At 42.3% G+C, this 19983-nt stretch overlaps 1 protein-coding gene across 1 annotated transcript in view; it reads left to right on the top strand.

Annotated features, from left to right (window-relative positions):
• LOC115123011 (zinc finger protein 618-like) overlaps positions 1 to 19772 on the top strand; it is a 38416-nt gene extending 18644 nt beyond the window's left edge. The window contains 11 exon segments of the mRNA XM_029652307.2: positions 3419 to 3508; positions 5172 to 5255; positions 10426 to 10515; positions 10688 to 10783; positions 11993 to 12070; positions 12490 to 12534; positions 12955 to 13038; positions 13241 to 13318; positions 13958 to 14128; positions 14316 to 15049; positions 15052 to 19772. Of these exon segments, the coding sequence (XP_029508167.2) occupies positions 3419 to 3508; positions 5172 to 5255; positions 10426 to 10515; positions 10688 to 10783; positions 11993 to 12070; positions 12490 to 12534; positions 12955 to 13038; positions 13241 to 13318; positions 13958 to 14128; positions 14316 to 15049; positions 15052 to 15945 (2444 nt within the window). The 3' untranslated portion in view covers positions 15946 to 19772.
• The last annotated feature ends 211 nt before the right edge of the window (positions 19773 to 19983 follow it).

Below are 19983 nucleotides of genomic sequence, written 5' to 3' on the forward strand. Positions count from 1 at the left end.
TTTTCGAATAACATCCCCAAGAGGTAAAATATATAGTGAAAACAATAGTGGTCCTAAAACAGAACCTTGAGGAACACCGAAATTTACAGTTGATTTGTCAGAGGACAAACCATTCACAGAGACAAACTGATATCTTTCCGACAGATAAGATCTAAACCAGGCCAGAACATGTCCGTGTAGACCAATTTGGGTTTCCAATCTCTCCAAAAGAATGTGGTGATCGATGGTATCAAAAGCAGCACTAAGGTCTAGGAGCACGAGGACAGATGCAGAGCCTCGGTCCGTTGCCATTAAAATGTCATTTACCACCTTCACAAGTGCCGTCTCAGTGCTATGATGGGGTCTAAAACCAGACTGAAGCATTTCGTATACATTGTTTGTCTTCAGGAAGACAGTGAGTTGCTGCGCAACAGCCTTCTCTAAAATTTTTGAGAGGAATGGAAGATTCGATATAGGCCGATAGTTTTTTATATTTTCTGGGTCAAGGTTTGGCTTTTTCAAGAGAGGCTTTATTACTGCCACTTTTAGTGAGTTTGGTACACATCCAGTGGATAGAGAGCCGTTTATTATGTTCAACATAGGAGGGCCAAGCACAGGAAGCAGCTCTTTCAGTAGTTTAGTTGGAATAGGGTCCAGTATGCAGCTTGAAGGTTTAGAGGCCATGATTATTTTCATCATTGTGTCAAGAGATATAGTACTAAAAGACTTGAGCGTCTCTCTTGATCCTAGGTCCTGGCAGAGTTGTGCAGACTCAGGACAACTGAGGTTTGGAGGAATACGCAGGTTTAAAGAGGAGTCCGTAATTTGCTTTCTAATAATCATAATCTTTTCCTCAAAGAAGTTCATGAATTTATCACTGCTAAAGTGAAAGTCATCCTCTCTTGGGGAATGCTGCTTTTTAGTTAGCTTTGCGACAGTATCAAAAAGATTTGTGAGATTTATTTGATTTGCTGCTTTTTAGTTAGCTTTGCGACAGTATCAAAAAGATTTGAAAGATTTATTTGATTTGTGACCTTCTACTTGGTGGACAGCTTTTGTTAAACATGAAACAAAGTATGTCCCTAGACTGATAAATCTGTCGTGATTTGGCAAGGAATGTAGTGGTCGGATCGAAATTGAATGATACTCGTAACTGAGGGAAAAGAGAATGTAGGGAGAAGAGTTGTGATCACTTGGCTAAGTTTCTTTTTTGTTGTTGTGAGTTGCTAATGCGCATAAAAAATGGAACACTGAAGTCGACGTGAATTAAGGGTTGGCTTTGGGACAATTTCAGCTGTATGTTCAGGCAGGCACAAAGCAGATTGCAGATGCTTAAGCCTACTGTATGACTGACAACTAGCCTTACTGTATGACTGACAACTAGCCTTACTGTATGACTGACAACTAGCCTTACTGTATGACTGACAACTTCATTGTCCCTTACACTTCAGCTCCATTATAAGTGTTTTGTTGCTTTGCCATCAGCATTGTCAATCGTCGTAGGGGTGTTGAGGGTGCTGCAACACACCCTGAAAATGAACAAAATTATATATAAACGCGATTTATGCATATCGGGTCCGGGTGAAAAAGCACCAGGTCCATTACGGAACGGGACCATTTCGAAAGGCATTTGCACCTTCATCCTCCAATTTACACCAGAGATCTATATATGATGAGATGCTCATGTCTCCGCCCTAACAATGGGAGTCATTGTCCCAAAGGTGGGAAGGCAGGCAACAAGCTTACGTCCAAAATAAACCCATAGAAACGCATTGGGCTTGTCTTTGGACAGATTTTGGCGTGAGTGAAACCTCTTCCTCTCTGTTAAAACACACACACACACACACAACAAGCCCCTGCCACTCACAACAAAGTTGTCACTTCTTCACCTCTAACAAGCTGTTTCAGCTCGCTATTTGCAGTTGAGGTTTGGTCCAACAGAATGGGTCACATGGACACAAACACAGAGACATTATTTTACTGTAATAGAGAAGTTACCTTTTTGAACCATACCCTTTTTATTGGGTCTCAGCTCCTTAAATTGCTCGCAGAGCAGACAATACTAAAACAGTAGTATCAATGAACATTGATTCTGGAAAATCAATGCTCAGTTTGTCTTGTGCCCATTGCTGTACCATGCTCCGCTAGCAGCATTTTAGTAAAGGATTCTTATATTAGCTGTCTAGTCTGTTTTTATAAATAAGCATAAAACACTTTATAAGGAGTTGGCAACTCATTCTCATTCTGAGAAATAAGGTAGCTAAGCCACTTGATTTCAACATCTGAACAAAGTGGACAGGCCAGCATGTTGTTCAAACAGTTGGAGACGGACAGAATGCTGTGCAGATAGAGCCAAGTTAGCTCAACTTGAAATATTAAGGTTAGCTGGCTACTCACTAGCTCGTGGGCTTGTGCTTGAAAATTGTTTGAGACCTGTGCTCATTTTCTATAATGCCTTCTATAAAAAGTTAGTCATTATTAGTGAATGTGTTCTATGCATGGTTCTGGTTGAATTTGTAACAAAAAGGTCATTTTCGTAGACCGACTTGAAAGCCAGATCGGTGATTATTGCAAAAAATCAGGTTAAACTACTGTATTATGATGATACAAAATATATTATGATTGGGTCTTATGGTTGTGGAAGGCTTATATTTACCCTATATAATGTCACAAACCCAGAATTCAATAGATTACTCTTGACTGTTTGAAATGCAGTGTATTTGACCTTTTAATTGTACAGTATAGCTTATTTAGAGAGAACATTACAAAAAAATCGACACGTATTGTGAATCGCCCATAAGTTTGGTGGGGGGGGGAATAAAACATATTATTTTTAGGCCCTATCATCCAGCCCTATCCAAAACACCATCTTAATCATTTTGCCAGTAAGACATAGGGCTGGGAATTGGGAGAGACCCCTGATACAATATTATCACAATATTTTGGTGCCGATACATACAGAATGGCAATACCTATCATATCACAATTTATCAGGTACAAGAGAGAGCAATAATAAATGCTGGGAGTCATGGAAATAAAAGTGCTGAAAGCATTTTGTCTCAGCTATAAGATGAGAAATACTGAAGTCTTGGTGCAGTTACAGCCAATTAGCGCAAACTAATGTTAACTACCTGGCAATTTTTTTTTGAGAGAGAATCTGTACTTTGAGTCAGACTCGATATGTTATAAAAAAAATACTGCAATACTCAACTGTGTTGATTCCATCCCTAGTAAGAGAATAGGTCTACATGCCAACACTACACACAAGCAAAGTCGATGGACCCATAACACAGCAAACCATCCACTGGTTTTTATACCTTACTGAGTGATATGAAACAAATCGGTGCTGTGCGCTAGACTATGACCAGCAGGATGTGATGTCATTGAATGCCAGTGTGCCACAGACCAGACAATGCGATCTCTGTGTATCCGAATGCAGATAGCTTCCGCTACTCCTGTGACATCTGCGGGAAGAAGTACAAATACTACAGCTGCTTCCAGGAGCACCGCGACCTGCACGCTGTGGACGGTAACTGACTACCTACCTACCTACCTACCCTCTTCTCATTTACTCTCCATTATTGCATTCCTACTAGGCCTTTTCTATTCTTTGTCTGTTTGGATTCGAATGGTAGCTTGTTCTGCCTTAGACCTGGCACTGCAGTCGGCGTTCCAATTAATCCCAAAGGTGTTCGATGGGGTTGAGGTCAGCTCTTTGGAGGCCACAGTCATGTTCTTCCACACCGATATCGACAAACCATTACTGTATGGACCTCGCTTTGTAAATGGGGGCATTCTCATGCTGAAACAGGAAAGAGCCTTCCACAAAGTTGGAAGCACAGAATCGTCTAGAATGTATGCTGAACCGTTAAGATGTTCCTTCAATGGAACTAAGGTGTGGGGGGAAAAGCAGCCCCAGACCATTTATTCCTCCTTCACTAAACTTTACAGTTGGCACTATGTGTTGGGGCAGGTAGCGTTCTCCTGGCATCTGCCAAACCCACATTTGTCCGTCGGACTCCCAGATGGTGAAGCGTGATTTGTCAATCCAGAGAACGCGTTCCCAGTCCCATGGCGGCAACCTTTGCACCACTACATCCAACGCTTGGCATGGTGATCTTAGGCTTGTGTGCGGCTGCAACCTTTCGGTTACTGGCCCAATGCTCGAACCACTAGGCTACCTGTCTCCCCTTACAGTTGACCGGGGCAGAAATCTGACATACCGACTTGTTGGAAAGGTGGCATCCTATGTAGGTGCCATGTTGAAAGCGACTGAGCTCTTCAGTAAGGCAATTCTACTGCCAATGTTTGTCTACGGATTGGCTGTTAATACCTAGCACTGCCTAGCCTGCTTTCTAGCACCTACCTGATGGCAACGCTAACGTGGCTATCCAAATTATCGTGTTGTGGAAATGTACTGTATACCGGACACAAACGCACCAATCGCAATCACAACACGCAGGTTGAAATATCAAAATAAACTCTGAACCAATTATATTAATTTGGAGACAGGTTGAAAAGCATTGAACTTGTATGGCAATTTAGCTAGCTAGCTTGCAGTTGCTAGCTAATTTGTCCTATTTAGCTAGCTAGCATTGTTGCTAGCTAATTTTTCCTGGGATATAAACATTGAGTTATTTTACCTGAAATGCACAAGGTCCTCTACTCCGACAATTAATCCACACATAAAACGGTCAGCTGAATCGTTTCTAGTCATCGCTCCTCCTTCCAGGCTTTTTCTTTGAACTTTGTGACTATTGGCAACTTTCATAATAATGTGCATTACCACAACCGACCTCAAGTTCATCTATCAATCACCCACGTGGGTATAACCAAAGAGGAGATGGCACATGTGTATATGCTTCCAAAAGCCAATAAGGAGTGGGAGAGGCAGGACTTGAATCGCATTCTGCATCACAAATAAAAGCGACTTCTATTTTTGCGCCTGGCAACGCTGACGCTTGTTGGCGCCATGATTGAATAACATGCATGTGTACATTTATTTTGAAATGCTCGCGCATGCGACCTGAGCGGTCTGGTCAGCATGTAAGCATAAGTATCATTGTTGCCCTAAGAAAAACAGATTTCATTAACTTCCACTCATGGTTACTGCTGCTTTAAATAAAGTAACCTCTGTCAATTAACTTGACCTCTCTCTCCATATATCTTTGTCGCCCCCCCTTTCACCCCAGACCCATACGAGCAGGTTGTTCTAGGACCTGTGGAAGACGTCAAGGAGGAGGAGCCAGTGGAACCCTTCCAGAAAGTAGGGCCAAGTAAGGCTGCACTGTATGCTGGTCTACTGTTGCTTGGCAGATTAGGGGTTTGTGACTGGGCACATCGTACTTTGCTTTATATACACTACAGTTCAAAAGTTTGGGGTCACTTAGAAATGTCATTGTTTTCCATGAAAACATACATGAAATGAGTAGCAAAATGAACAGGAAATATAGTCAAGACGTTGACAAAGTTATAAATAATGATTTTTTAAAATTGAAATATGAATTGTGTCAAAGAATCCTCCATTTGCAGCAATTACAGCCTTGTAAACCTTTGGCATTCTAGTTAATTTGTTGAGATAATCTGAAGAGATTTCACCCCATGCTTCATGCAGCACCTCCCACAAATTGGATTGGCTTGATGGGCACTTAGGTTCCATACGGTCAAGCTGCTCCCACAACAGCTCAATAGGGTTGAGATCCGGTGACTTTGCTGGCCACTCCATTGTAGACAGAATAGCAGCAGACTGCTTCCCTAAATAGTTCTTGCATAGTTTAGAGCTGTGCTTTGGGTCATTTTCCTGTTGTAGGAGGAAATTGGCTGCAATTAAGCACTGTCCACAGGGTATGGAGTGATAGCCTTCCTTCTTCAAGATCCCTTTTACCCTGTACAAATCTCTCACTTTACCACCATCAAAGCATCCCCAGACTATCACATTGCCTCCACCATGCTTGACAGATGGTGTCAAGCGCTCCTCCAGCATCTTCATTAATTTCTGCGTCTCACGAATGTTCTTCTTTGTGATCTGAACACCTCAAACTTAGATTTGTCTGTCCAAAAAAATTTTCCAATCTTCCTCTGTCCAGTGTCTGTGTCCTTTTTGCCCATCTTAATCTTTTCTTTTTATTGGCCAGTCTGAGATATGGCTTTTTCTTTGTAACTCTGCCTAGAAGGCCAGCATCCCGGAGTCGCCTCTTCACTGTTGACATTGAGACTGGTGTTTTCCGGGTCCTATTTAATGAAGCTACCAGTTGAGGACTTGTGAGGCATCTGTTTCTCAAACTAGACACTCTAATGTACTTGTCCTCTAGCTCAGTTGTACACCGGGGCCTCCCACTCTCTATTCAGGTTAGAGACAGTTTGCACTGTTCTGTGAAGGGAGTAGTACACAGAATTGTATGAGATCTTCAGTTTCTTGGCAATTTCTCACATGGAATAGCCTTCATTTCTCAGAACAAGAATAGACTGAAGAAAGTTCTTTGTTTCTGGCCATTTTGAGCCGGTAATCGAACCCACAAATGCTGATGCTCCAGATACTCAACAAGTCTAAAGAAGGTCAGTTTTATTGCTTCTTTAATCAGAACAACAGTTTTTAGCTGTGCTAACATAATTGCAAAAGGGTTTTCTAATGATCAATTAGCCTTTATAAAATGATAAACTTGGATTAGCTAACACAATGTGCCATTAGGACACAGGAGTGATGGTTGCTAATAATGGGCCTCTACGCCCATGTAGATATTCCATAAAAAATCAGTAGTTTCCAGCTACAATAGTCATTTACAACATTAACAATGTCTACACTGTATTTCTGTTCAATTTGATGCTATTTTAATGGGCAGGTGACCCCAAACTTTGAAAGGTTGTGTGAGAGATATGTAGATATATCTATGTAGAGAAATATATCTCTATATATATATATACACACACACACACACACACACACACACACAGTGGTTCTTCCTATAAAAGTTGGCGTACTGCTTGCAGGCTGCTGCAAAATTCTATGGCATGTTATTTGTCAGCCATTGTTCCCATTAATGGTAGTACTAGTTTGCCCACCAGAGGGCATCTTTGAGACACTAAGTTATAGAAATGACTTGGAGCTGGTGGCCTAAGAGTCAAAGGGAGCCTTGAATAGCACAGACTATATGGGATAGATTTTTTTGATTTGATAATTTGATGAATATTATGGGTTTTCTATTCCAAGAAAACAAATGCATTTCTTACTGTAGCTGTTTTAGCGTAACTTATTTGCAGCAAGGCCTACTTAAATATACAGTATATCAATCATTAATTTGTGCATGTCATCACACAGCATACAAGTCATCCATGTCTTTAAATACAGTCAAGCATTTTAGTTATAAAACTAAATAACAAAGGGAGCCTTGATTAATTTTACAATCACAGCTAAAGTGATTTAATTAAGGGTTTGAGTTAGGAAAATATGGTGCTGTACAACGTGACCGGTTGGAGTAGGCCTAGGCTATTAAGTGACTGCGAGTGAAGAGCAAAATAATCCTTACATTTCCACATAAAAATCAGATTTTTAAAGACCAGTCCCCATGCTCTGTCATTCAGTGATTTTATTCCCATAGTAATTTGTTATGGAGCCATCCAGATGTGGTTAGAAAACAGTGCATTTGGTGTGCTATGCAAAAGAGATGGGAGAATTGACATGCCTCGCAAAACATTGATTAATACTGTACATTTAAAGTCCCTAAACTCGGCAAGTCTATTGTCCTGCTGAGAGCTCACCGGTGTGCCTGGAATGGATTGTGACTCAATTTTGTTCTTCGCAATCTTCAACGTGTAATTTTCCGCCTGGCTCTCCGCCAATGACGCCTGGCTCTCCGCCAATGCATCGTATTGCTACCCTCAGAATTTCGTTTTGTAGCTTAATTCATTTGATTAATATTATGGTGTTTCTATTCCATGAAAAAACCTTTCTTATTGTAGCCGATGTAGGCCTAAGTGTTTCCGTTAGGAAAATATGGCACTATTCCGTGACATTTATTCCCTAGTGTCCTGCTGATAGTTGAAATAAACATCTGCATTTTGAAAGTGGTTTTAGAATTTTATTAACAAAAGCATGAAGATGTTGATGAACAAATACTGTACAGTATATGCTTTATCCAACATTTTGCAGTTGCATGAGGTTTGGAGTTAGAAATGTAAAACTTTCGAGTACTTAATACATTGCAAGTTGCGGGGATTTTCTTTTCACACCTAGCTGAGCTATTAGACTATCCTTTTTGTAAAAGTATGAAGTCTATTGTCCTGCTAATAGCCCATCATGGAATCATTGTTTGCAGAATTCACAGCTTGCTACGCTTGTGAAAAACAAAAATGCCTTCAGCTGTCCATCACTACTGTAAATAAAAACACAGCATCGACAGTGGCACAAATATATAATGGAATTTGATAAAAAGGTTAATGCACATCATTTTCAATCTTATACTAACAAGTGGTTGCCATGGTGAATAATCCAATAATAATTGGTATGACACGGTTCTCGGAACTCATTATGGGGCAGTTTCTAAATGAAAATACTTGTAGATCAATAATATGTCCCTGTAGATCTAATTAAATTGAGGATTGGAGGATTCTAAATTAATATCTAAGGGGCATTTTTCATTAGGGCAAATCTGGTATGTGATATTGAGTTAGATATTCTCTAAGATTATACATTTCTTAGGGGCATTTCTATAATTATAATGCAGGAATAATAAAAAGAATCATCATCATAATAATAATCCCACAAGTCATTAACTGGCTACTATCTTCAATATAATCGTTAATTCAGAAGGTTAAACCCATAGGTTTTAGGCCTGCAGTAGGTTGTAATAATCCCTGCCTTCTGGGAATGTTACATCCAAAAGGTATGGGTGACGATAGAATGTTGGCTGTCAGAAGTATTAGAATCAAACAATGTCAGCCTTTTTAAATGCTCTATTATCCAAATGTTTTTAAAGTGGGTGTGGGCGATGGAGAGAAACAAAATGGTGCAGTTTGAGGCCATGAGGTGGAGAGTTATGCGGGTGCTGGATATAAAATGAGTGCAAAAGAAAATAAGGAAAAATGAAGCTTGCAACACGCATCTGATTTATTCATTACGAATAGGGTTTTGTTTACATTCTTCACTGTAACCACAGTGTCACAAATTATTGAACACACACATGAGCAGATTACACACATGAGCAGATTAATTTGGTAAAAACATGTATTAATTAAGACTATCAGAAAGAATGTTGATACTTGTGTATTTTGATCCAAAGCCATGAATGAGTGAGTCACTCACTGACAAATCCTCGTTGGACTTTCATTCCGTTTCTTCATCACATCAGCAAAGGACTCTGTGTTTCAGAAACTCCCTTTTATATAGAGGGGTTATCACTTGTTCACACTGGTAAATAAAGACAGTTTGTTATTTATAATGTTTTTAGAGGAAGATAAACCAAAACCTTTTTTTGTTGAAAATCAAGGGTTTTTCTTTATTTTTCTATTTTCTACATTGTAGAATAATAGTGAAGACATCAACTGTGAAATAACACATGGAATCATGTAGTAACCAAACAAGTGTTAAACTAATTCTAGATGAGAGCCAGTTTCATCATAGGCGCTTAATGGTTTTTGTGACTGCACTTGAAGAAACTTTCAAAGTTCATCATTTTCTGGATTCACTGACCTTCATGTCTTAAAGTAATGATGGACTCTCTTTCCTTATTTGAGCTGTTCATGCCATATATGGACTTGGTCTTTTACCAAATAGGGCTATCTTCTGTTTACCACCCATACCATGTCACAACACAACTGATTGGCTCAAATGCATTAAGAAGGGAAGGAAAGAAATTCCACAAATGTACTTTTAACAAGGCACACCTGTTAATTGAAATGCATTCCATGTGACTACCTCATGAAGCTGGTTGAGAGAATGCCAAGAGTGAGCCTAGCTCTCAAGGCAAAGGGTGAAGAATCTCAAATATAAAATATATTTCTTTTTGGTTCAGGTTACTACATGACTCCATGTGTTATTTCATAGTTTTGATGTCTTCACTATTCTACAATGTTAAAAATAATTGAAATCCTTGAATGAGTAGGTGTAAACTTTTGACTGGTACTGTATATTTTATTTATATTCAAAGTAGTTTTTTTTATATCTGAAATCCTACTTTTGCAGTGTGTTAAGGAAATGTTTTTAGTTTTATCCTCATTTAAATTGCAATGCAATTTTGCTCTCAAGATAGATGTAATTAGTACATATAATTTATGACAGTAATAACATATTATTTAGATGTCTATCAATGTCCCAACTATTGAAAATGAAGGAAACCATTTCAGTGAACTACCAAGGATGCTACTCTTACCATTGCAGAATGAGATTTTGTATATTTATCGCATGCAAATGTGATATTTTATGTAACCACTTTTTCTCATTGTCCCCCACAGAAACTGGAAGCTACGAGTGTGAGTTCTGTGGGAAGCAGTATAAGTACTTCAACCCATACCAGGAGCATGTGGCTCTTCACCAACCAATGAGTAAGTCATCTCACAGGTGTACAAAAGGGACTAGTCGTCTGTTGTAGTCAATAACCTCCCTCTCTTACCTATCAAATTCACCGGTGTCCTCAAATCACTTCTCATTGGTTCATGTAAAGTAAAATAATGAACCACTATTTATTTGATGATAATGACAACTCTCTTCCCACAGATTTCTCCTTTGATAATATGAAGTCGCCTCGATCACGTGGAAGTGTGGATGGAAACATGGACGTTAGCAAATACAGTGCCACTAAATTAGAAACAGGTATGGAGAACTGGCCTGGGATCTGTGCTTAAGCAGCTCTCGCACTCTCACAACTGAGACTTTAGCAATCACTGCGCGTGAACGAATACAGTATAATGTATACCACTTAAAGGTGTAAACTTTTAGACCATCAAATAGACTTGCAAGTTTACCCAAATCGTGGGTAGGTTCAATCAAACCCCACAAACCGTTAGTTGTAACATCTTTTGACATCACTGTAATCCCGCGGAACTATTCCCCTCAACCCCACCTATTGGTAGCTGGGTAAAAAATATTTAAATATTGAATGTCTGCTTTTTTTTTTTGAGCATGGAGAAGTTATTCTTACTTTCTTAAGGCACTGTATCTAAACTTGTAGTATTCATGGTCAAATTACCGGGGCCCACATTGATTTTATTAGCCACTCTCACTGTGATGTCATATTATGGCAGAATGAGTAGAATTGCATGAAATTAGTTATACAATTGCAAAATCTTCTCTCCGTCCCATGGCAAAATGTGTAGAATGGCAGCGAACTTGCATTTAAACTAACATTTTCACTTTTTTTCTCTCCGCTGTTATTAAGATAGGGGCCGCTGGAAAGGTGGGTTGGGGTGGGGCACTACAGCCCCTCATGAGGAGGTCACATTTATTGTAGTCTCCATCCCTGCCATAAACCAAGGCTACAATCTCCTGCCGTGATCTGAAACGCTGCCTTTGCACCTCTTATCTATCATATCGCTCACCTGATCAGTTCCTATCTCTCTCCACTGAGCAGTTTGTCTATGGAGAGCTAATTAAAGCTTGACAGTCTCTCCTAGCGCACAAATATGGGTCAAAAGAGAGAGTGGAGAGGAGTACTCGGACCCATATTTAAACGCTATGGGTGAATTCTCATTTTATTTTCAAAAATTGTGAAGAAAAGGGAGTGAATCATACCAAGGACATGATAGAATTCAATACACAGAGTATAGTGGGCGTTTCGCTATGGATTGGTATTGTGTAGGCTTCGGAAATCATCTATTGCATCAATATCCCCTTGTATGATATGTATCCACCTGCTTTTCACCCATGTGTTGTCAGTCACTCAAAAAATACAGTAGGTCTGCACTCAGGTATTTTTATTGTGTGTGGACTAACTGGTTCTACGCACCAGGTAGGAAATGTTTCGGGAGCGCGCCATGGTTTTCCTTTTTCCTTGTCAGTTCAAACATTTTTTATCTTTCACAGACAGTTCCTTTAGTCGTAAAATGGAAAGCAAGACCCAGTCCAGCCTGGTGGACACCAACAGTTCCCAGAACTCAAGCGGTAAGCACCGAGGCACTTCTCATAAGCTGTGTGCCTGTGTGTTTTATGAATGTCTTTCTGCACAGATGTGTTCTTACTGAGACCTGGGTACAACACTGCGGTAGATGGAGAGTGAATCAGACAGGAGTGTGAGTGTTGGTTTAGTGTCCAAGCACATTCAAATTGAGGCCTTGGTTTGATTCTCTACCCCTCTCCCTGAAGTACACACTTATTTTCTCCCCCTTGTGGATAAACAAAATAATTGATTGGCTTAGAAATATGGGGTAACATTCTCTAGCCAATGCTTACATCAATCGAATGCTTTTAACTCCACAAGGGGAGGAGAACAAGTGCACACTCTGAAATTGTTGACAAGTAGGGAATCCTATCTAAAAATCCATGCAATGTCTGTGATGTCACTTTCTCACGCTCTCCCTCAGGTACTCCAAGCCCCCTGGTGGCCGGTTCGTTCCCTGCATCACAGAGTGAGTCCACCTCTCTCGCTGCCTGCCTGAAAACACAAATGTGACCATTTCACCCTCTCCGTGTTTTCCTACTCACTTGTCATTTCTTATCAGTCTCCCTGTTAATTTGGGCTTGTCACACTTGCACCTCCATTTTGTAATTGTTTGTGATCCTGTAGTAGTTGATGTGAAGGTTTGGATTTGGGCAGGTTACTCCATGGTGAATTGGAAGAGACTATGTTGGCATAACTGTTTTTTTTAGTGTTGTCGTGGCAGCAGATGACTTATACATTACTTCAGCTGGCCATACTGCTTCTGTGCCCTTCAGCAAAAACCTGTTACTATTGACAAGCCAGTTGGGAAATGTCATGAAAAAGGTATTCAATTAAGCAAGCAATCAAATGATGTTTATTTATTTACATCTTTTTGCAAATGCATTAGTCACAAAGTGCTTCACAACAATCCGGGCCTACAGCCCCCAAAACCCCAAAGACAAGGCGACAGTGGCAGAGACCAAGTCTCTAGGTAGGAAGACTCAATCACTCCTCAATGGCATAGATAGATGATATTAAGTAGGTTTAACATGTGTTTTATATGTGTTAAAATTAAACATCTTGTCACAGTGGCCTAGATCTTGGACCACTCAGGGGATAGACTGGGCAGGTCCACAGTGGATGTGCTCTTGTTACAATACGGGAACCCTTTTTTCTGGGCCTTGTGTTTCTAGAACCCTACACATGTGGCGCCTGTGGCATCCCGTTCCAGTTCTACAACAACCTGCTGGAGCACATGCAGTCCCACGCTGGTGAGTTACCTGCACCTCGAGGGACAGATACAGCACCAGACTGGCTGTAGCCCAAGTGTAACACTAAAGTGTAACACTATCAGTCAAATGGGTTGGAGAGGGGCTTTCAGCAGAAGTGGAAATGTACTGTTGTAATGGCTGAATACTTCAGATACTGTATTTCCAGCTATTGGAATTGCTTATTCCTTTGCACAAAGCTCAGCCAAATTAGGTGGCCGAAATAGCTGCTGGTACAGCACTCCAAGCTAAAACGTACAAATTCCTAGGAGAGCGAAGGGATATTTTCATCTACACTTTGATTTTTGCATTTTCTAATTTCATTTTTTGCATATTAAATTGAGTATGCTCTTTGTTACAACCATTTCACCCCTGTTGTTTTATAATGTGTAGCCACTATTAGAGGCTAGTGGTTGTTTCCTAACCCTATGTAACTATCTGTTAACTTTCGAGCTAGTAGCCAATAGCCAACCCTTTGGTTATTAACTTTTAGCTAAATCCACTGTAGCTCGTTGCTAGCTGGCCCATTAACAATTAGTCATTAGTTAACCCTTTAGCCAACCTCATGTTATTATTAGCAATTTACCGACTTTTAGCTGTTGACCTTCTCTATCACAGAATGCTAACCCTCTATCCCCCCAGCGGATAATGAGAACCACACCAAAGGGGGGTCTCCAAAGACATCACCAGGCCCAGCCTCACAGGACCAACTGTGGAGGTCCCCCCAGCCCCAGCATCAGGCCCAAGCTCAAATAGTTCAAGTCCAGATACAGGCTCAGCCCCAGCCAACACAGAGAAACCACTACACCAACCGTGAGTAGGCTACTATTCATGAATGTCATAGTCATGCTGCTTATGAATGAACACACTTAGGCCACATTGCCTATGAAAACGCACTCAAACTCGTTCTCCTCTACCTCATTTTCCATCTATTTTTCTATTTCTCCTTTCACTCTCTCCTTTCTCACTGCTCCTCTCCTATGCCTCTCTCTATCCACAGAGAACAGTGGTGGACTACCAGAGAAGGAAAGGCAGCAGGTGGCTGAGCGTCTCCTCAGGGTGATGTGTACAGACCTGGGCGTGCTCAACATGCTCAACAGCAAGGACTTCCTGAAGCTGGCCCAGACTCTAGTGGACACGGGCGCCCGCCACGGTGCCTACTCCACCCGCGAAGCCCTGGGCAACATGAGCTCACTGGCCCTGCGCCAGCTTCCCCGCATGTACAACCAGATCAAGGTGAAGGTGACCTGCGCCCTGGGCTCCAACACCTCACTGGGCATCGCCGTCACCTGCCACTCCCAGACAGTGGGGCCTGACGCCTGCCTAGTGCTGACAGCCTACCAGGTGGAGGGATCCAGGCTCAAACGCTATGTTCTAGGTGTCAAGGAGGCAGACCTGAGGGAGGGACCTGAGCAGGTACACCAGTGGACCCAGAACGTGCTGTCGGAGTTTGTCATGTCGGACATCCGCACGGTGTACGTGACTGAGCCGAGGGTGTCGGGGGTGGGGGGCTCGCCGCTGGGTGGAGGCGGGCGGGGGAGGGTGTGTCTGCGATGCGCTGGGTGCTCGCTGGGTGTAGTGGTCCAGGCGGTGCTTGGGAAGCGCAGCCTGCAGGCGCGGGGGCTCCACGAATTGACTGAGCTGCTGGCTACCTGCCGTGACATTGCTGCCTCCACCAGCCTCTCGTTACGTGACGACTCCACCAGTGCCACTATCGACGAGGGCACGTCTAACCCCTCCGCTCCCCCAGGCCTAGCCCCACCCCTCCCTGCTGGGACCCCACGGCTGAGGCCCTGCTTCAGGTGCATGCCCACTTTGAGCAGATATGTGAGGCATACGGGAGGAGCAAGGCCACAGCTTCTACGCTGCAGGGCCTCAACAAACACCTGCTGGGGACGCTGGCCTGCCTGCTGGCCCCTCTACGCCTTGCCGCCCTGGAGCTCAGCAGTCAGAGGAGGCCCACCCTGCAGCAGGTGCTACCTGTCTACCTGCGACTGGAGAAACTGTTCACTTCCAAGGCTGGGGAGGTGGGGACCGCCAGCAAGCTCTGCCACTACTTCCTGGAAGCCCTGAAGGAGAACTTTAAGGTGGAGAAAGCCCACCAGGTAGCCATGGTCCTGGATCCTCAGCTGAAGCTGCGTCCCGTCCCAGCCTACCAGCATGAGGAGATCATCGCCCGCGCCTGCGAGATGGCCACAGACCCCCACGATGGGGTACAAGCCACCGGTGGGGGGTCCGGAGGTGAGGATGTGGATGGACCCTCAACACCCAAACGGCTTAGAGTGAACGTCCCCGGGGGTGGAGTGAACACCAGAGGGGTAGTAGCTGTGTCATCGGAGGCATCGTCAGATGAAAGCCAGACCCAGGTGAGACAGGAGGTTTTCCAGTATCTGGCTGAACCACTCCTCCAGGGCACCACCCCAGACCTCTTCCACTACTGGAGCACCGTGGTGGGTGACCGCTTCCCCAGACTGGCACGCCTAGCACTGTGGCTGCTGGCCGTGCCCGCCGTGGGCATCCGCAGCGAGTGTGTGAGTGTGTGTGAGCAGAGCCTGGCCATGAAGAGGAGACAGCAGGTCACCACTGAGGAGATGAGCAAACTCATCTTCCTGCGCTCCAACATGGCCTGATCGTTAGCCTGACCACCAACGCTGACCTAACCATGACCTCTCCACCAATGACTACAGACCATCTACATAGGGATAGGGGAACCCTGAGGGGCCATACTCGTAAACTTTTGCTTGGACCCAAGGTTTATACCTGTTGTCTAAAATGGCTAGCTGCTAGCTTTTCTCATAGGCCAACCTGGCACAATTAGTTATGATGCTGAGGTCAACCAGCTGAGCACATCATTAAATTATGTAAAAGATTCTGTATCGGCCAATTCAAATCATTGACATAGTTGGATGTGATCCAGCACATTTTCACGAAAGCGTCCTTGCCAGAAGTCCACAGGCAAGTTAGTAACTAGCTAGTTCACAGTGTAGAGCGTCTGGTTCCTGACAATTGTCACAACTTGCGGCGTAGGTTCGAATCCCCCATGGGATGTTTTATTTTATCAAACACCTGGACTGGTTGGATACTGTTCAAGAAGGTGAGGAATAGGGGGATCTTCTCAAGATGCTGATCTGGTTAGTGCCAAATGCAACAACCAAGAATTATCAGCAGTTGAATGGCTTAAAAGTCCTAGGATAAATGTCAAGGATGTTAAGGGTGTTGCATATGGTGCTAGCTAGTAACCTCTATTATTAGTTGAGCCTTAAAGAACTTTCTGTCTTTCGCTGAATCACTTCTAGCCTAGTCTCGTCCACCAGCCGGCTCTGCTTCTGTCGAGCAGTATGGTTTCACAGCGCCTCAGAATGAGACTTGATTGGAAGTCTATGGCAGGAGCAGATGAAACGAGCACTGGTTTTAATTGACTGGTCTCTTTCCATCACCATCTAACCATTAGTTAGATCCTCTTCCCTACATAGTGGACTTCAAAGCATGAGCAGCTTTGACAAGGAAGTAATTTCAGAAAATCTGAAAGTATGCATCTTATAAATGGTTTTCACATATCAAAGTCATATGCCCGAACTCTGACTCGACTGGATTTCCCAAAAGTAATATGGTCAATGTGATAACATTTTATTTAGATATTTTAAAATGTCCCATGTAATACAGCTGTAGCGGCTCTCTACATTGACATATAATTCATTTAGCAGACATTCTTATCCACAGCGACTTATAGTACTGGGTGTATACATTTGTATACTTTTTTTTCATACTGGTCACCCGTGGGACTTGAACCCCCAGTCCTGGCATTGCAAGTGCCATGCTCTGCCAACCAAGCTACATGGGATCACAGGACCGCTCTCTCCTCGATTTTAACCACACACACTTTTCAAGTCCCACTTTATTGCACTGTGTTACCAGGCGAGGTTACTTCTGACCTTAGACGTCATAGTCAACATCATGCCTTCACATTATCAAATTGCCTTCTTTTCATCCATGGCTTAAAGTTGTCTGACTTTAGTAACTACTTGAAGGACTAAGCTAGGCATACATTAGACAACGATACAAATCTTTACGTCGTTGGCCCACTCACATTATGCAAATTGTCTGCATAATCTTGTCACCCTGATGTCTGCGACAGGTGTGCTCACATTACACCAGTTTGCTCACATTGCGACATGTCTAGACCCCTCCTTGTCCTATTTCCAGATGTGTCATGGCCACCTCCTACTATGTGGCTGTAGCTGAGCAACGGAGGACAAGTTGCAAGTCACATTGTAGCACCCCCCTCACTACGCAAGATACGACAGAAAATTTTGTGCAGAAAAATAATTGGGACCTAGAATGTGGATCGGGACTGTGCAAAACCCATAATCGCACCCAATCACATTATGCGACCTACGGCATGGTTGGAGCTTACAACATCACGATTTACCTGCAATTGTAGTGGATCCCAAATTGTGGCAAAATCCCAGTTTATTATCAAATGATGTATGGTCAGCTTAAGGTGAGCGTGGCCTCCGGTGGTTGTGTATGGCCTGGCCTCAGATTCGTTTTGGACAATGTTGCGATTCAACTCCACTGTGTTACTGAGTGACTATACTGAATGACTTAACAGTTGGGGTGGGTATGTTTGGGAACTCGTTGGTCTGATTGCCCCTGGCTTGTTAGTGGCATCTTTCTACTTTTTCATTGTGGTGTCTTTCAGTCTGGTCCTCAATTGTCTTTAGCCATGTTGTTTTTAGACCGTCTTCCACTACACTAAGCATCATGTGTCTTTATGTACTATGTCAGTTTCTCATATTTATTAGTCTTTCTTAGACTTCATTTGTTGTTTGTACTTTTTACATCAAAGATAGACCCATGTGTTAATTTATCCAAAAGCAAATAGTCCAAAGAAACGTACTGGTGTGGCTGTTATGGTTTCATGCTTTTAATTAATGCACTGGATTTGTTTATGATTTCGATTGAAGGATTAAATGTTTTGCCAATGTATGTTCAACCTTCCCCGCACTTGAATTTTGTCTATCCTCCGTTCAGAGAGAAACTTTCTAATTTAGGAGTTGAGTGTGTGAAATCGTTGTTGCCTTTGTACAAACTTGCACAAATGAGTTGGAATGTGCATAACATCTGAAATGGCTTGACCAATGCTCTATTGGAAGTGAGTGTCACACAGCGAGGTACATCTATAACCTTCCCATTCAGTATAGATAGTTCAGACTTAACTTTCCTCTGTCCAAAGCAGTGGTGTGCTTTTTTTTAACCTCAAATTCTATGACTGAAGGACATGCAGTAAAGGCTCTGGTCTGTCCGACATGATGATTTTTGGATCTGTCCAATACGATCAAATAGTAAGTGTAGCATATAGATAATGGAACTGAAATTGATGTTTTAGTTTGGTCTTTTCTTTTTTTTTTGCAACCGTAGTGAATGGATTTTACCTGTAGATCTTAAATTAGGATTTCAAGCAAAAAATGATCCTGAACACGCAGTCGGTCGTTGATGTCGGTATCTCCAATACTACTACTACGATTGTCTCATACGCTTTCTTTGGTAAGATTAGAATTATTACAAGATATGCATGTAATCAATATTAGAGTACTGATCTATTCTATCATATAAGCCAGTGTTTCTTCTAAGACGGAACAGTTTCAGGGGGTTAGAAGTTGCTCCTAGGCACAGATCTAAGATCTGCTTAACCTCCCAAAATCCTAGCTTTAAACATTAGGGGCAAAGGCACAAACTGACTTTAGCTCAGTCTAGGGGCAACTTTGACGTACTCCTTTCAGGGGTGGCAGTATGTAAATACAAGAGAACTGCTGTTTTATTCCACTAGAGGGAGCAAGTGTTGCAGAAATGGGGAGCACCGTTGATAACACCATACCTCTTTTTATAAACTAGCATTTCAAAGGTTTTGATACTCACAACTCAAGCTAAATACTGTTATAGAGAACTAAATTCAAACTTAAAAGAATACAAAAAAAAATGCTGCTAACCTATGGCTTCACAGGAACACAGGTCGCAATCTTTTTCCATTAGGTGTGTTGAAAGAAGATGCAAATGTTAACTGTAAATACAAGATGGCTAACATGAATAGTCTTTCCCTCATGTTCACAATTTTTGATGCTCAATTGGAATTGAGAATAGTCTGTTGTGTTATTTTATGGAGACTTGTCATTCTTTTCTTTTTATACTCTGCTGGGCTGCAAAAAAAAATATTTCAAGTTTCTTATTTTGATTCCATAATTTGTCATTTTATCACGCTTTGGCAAATAGTTTTGTTCCGTTTTTGTGGATTTGAGTTGTCTTATCGGTAGGCTTAATTTATACTTTTGTAGTGACACTATTTTTATACTACTGATAGGATCAAGAGTCTTTTGTCAGGCGTGACAGCGCTGTACAATGTTATGAAATGCATTACCCACTGTAGTATGTGCTGTGTGAATAAACTGGCTGAATTGAACCTCTGGCTGTGCAGTGTCCATGCATTGAGTGGAGTGTGTGTAAAAGACAGAAAGGGCTCTTAACATATAGACCAAGTTAGTTATCCCCTCCATTCAGATATGAACATGATGAGAGACTGGTGGCTGCTTTTCAGTGGCATAGAAAGAGAGGGCTCCCACATGGAGAGGGAGAGCAAGGTCTTACACAGTGGCTGAGTGAGACTGAGGGGG

This window comes from Oncorhynchus nerka, linkage group LG4, assembly GCF_034236695.1.
Source record: "Oncorhynchus nerka isolate Pitt River linkage group LG4, Oner_Uvic_2.0, whole genome shotgun sequence".
Taxonomy (NCBI): domain Eukaryota; kingdom Metazoa; phylum Chordata; class Actinopteri; order Salmoniformes; family Salmonidae; genus Oncorhynchus; species Oncorhynchus nerka.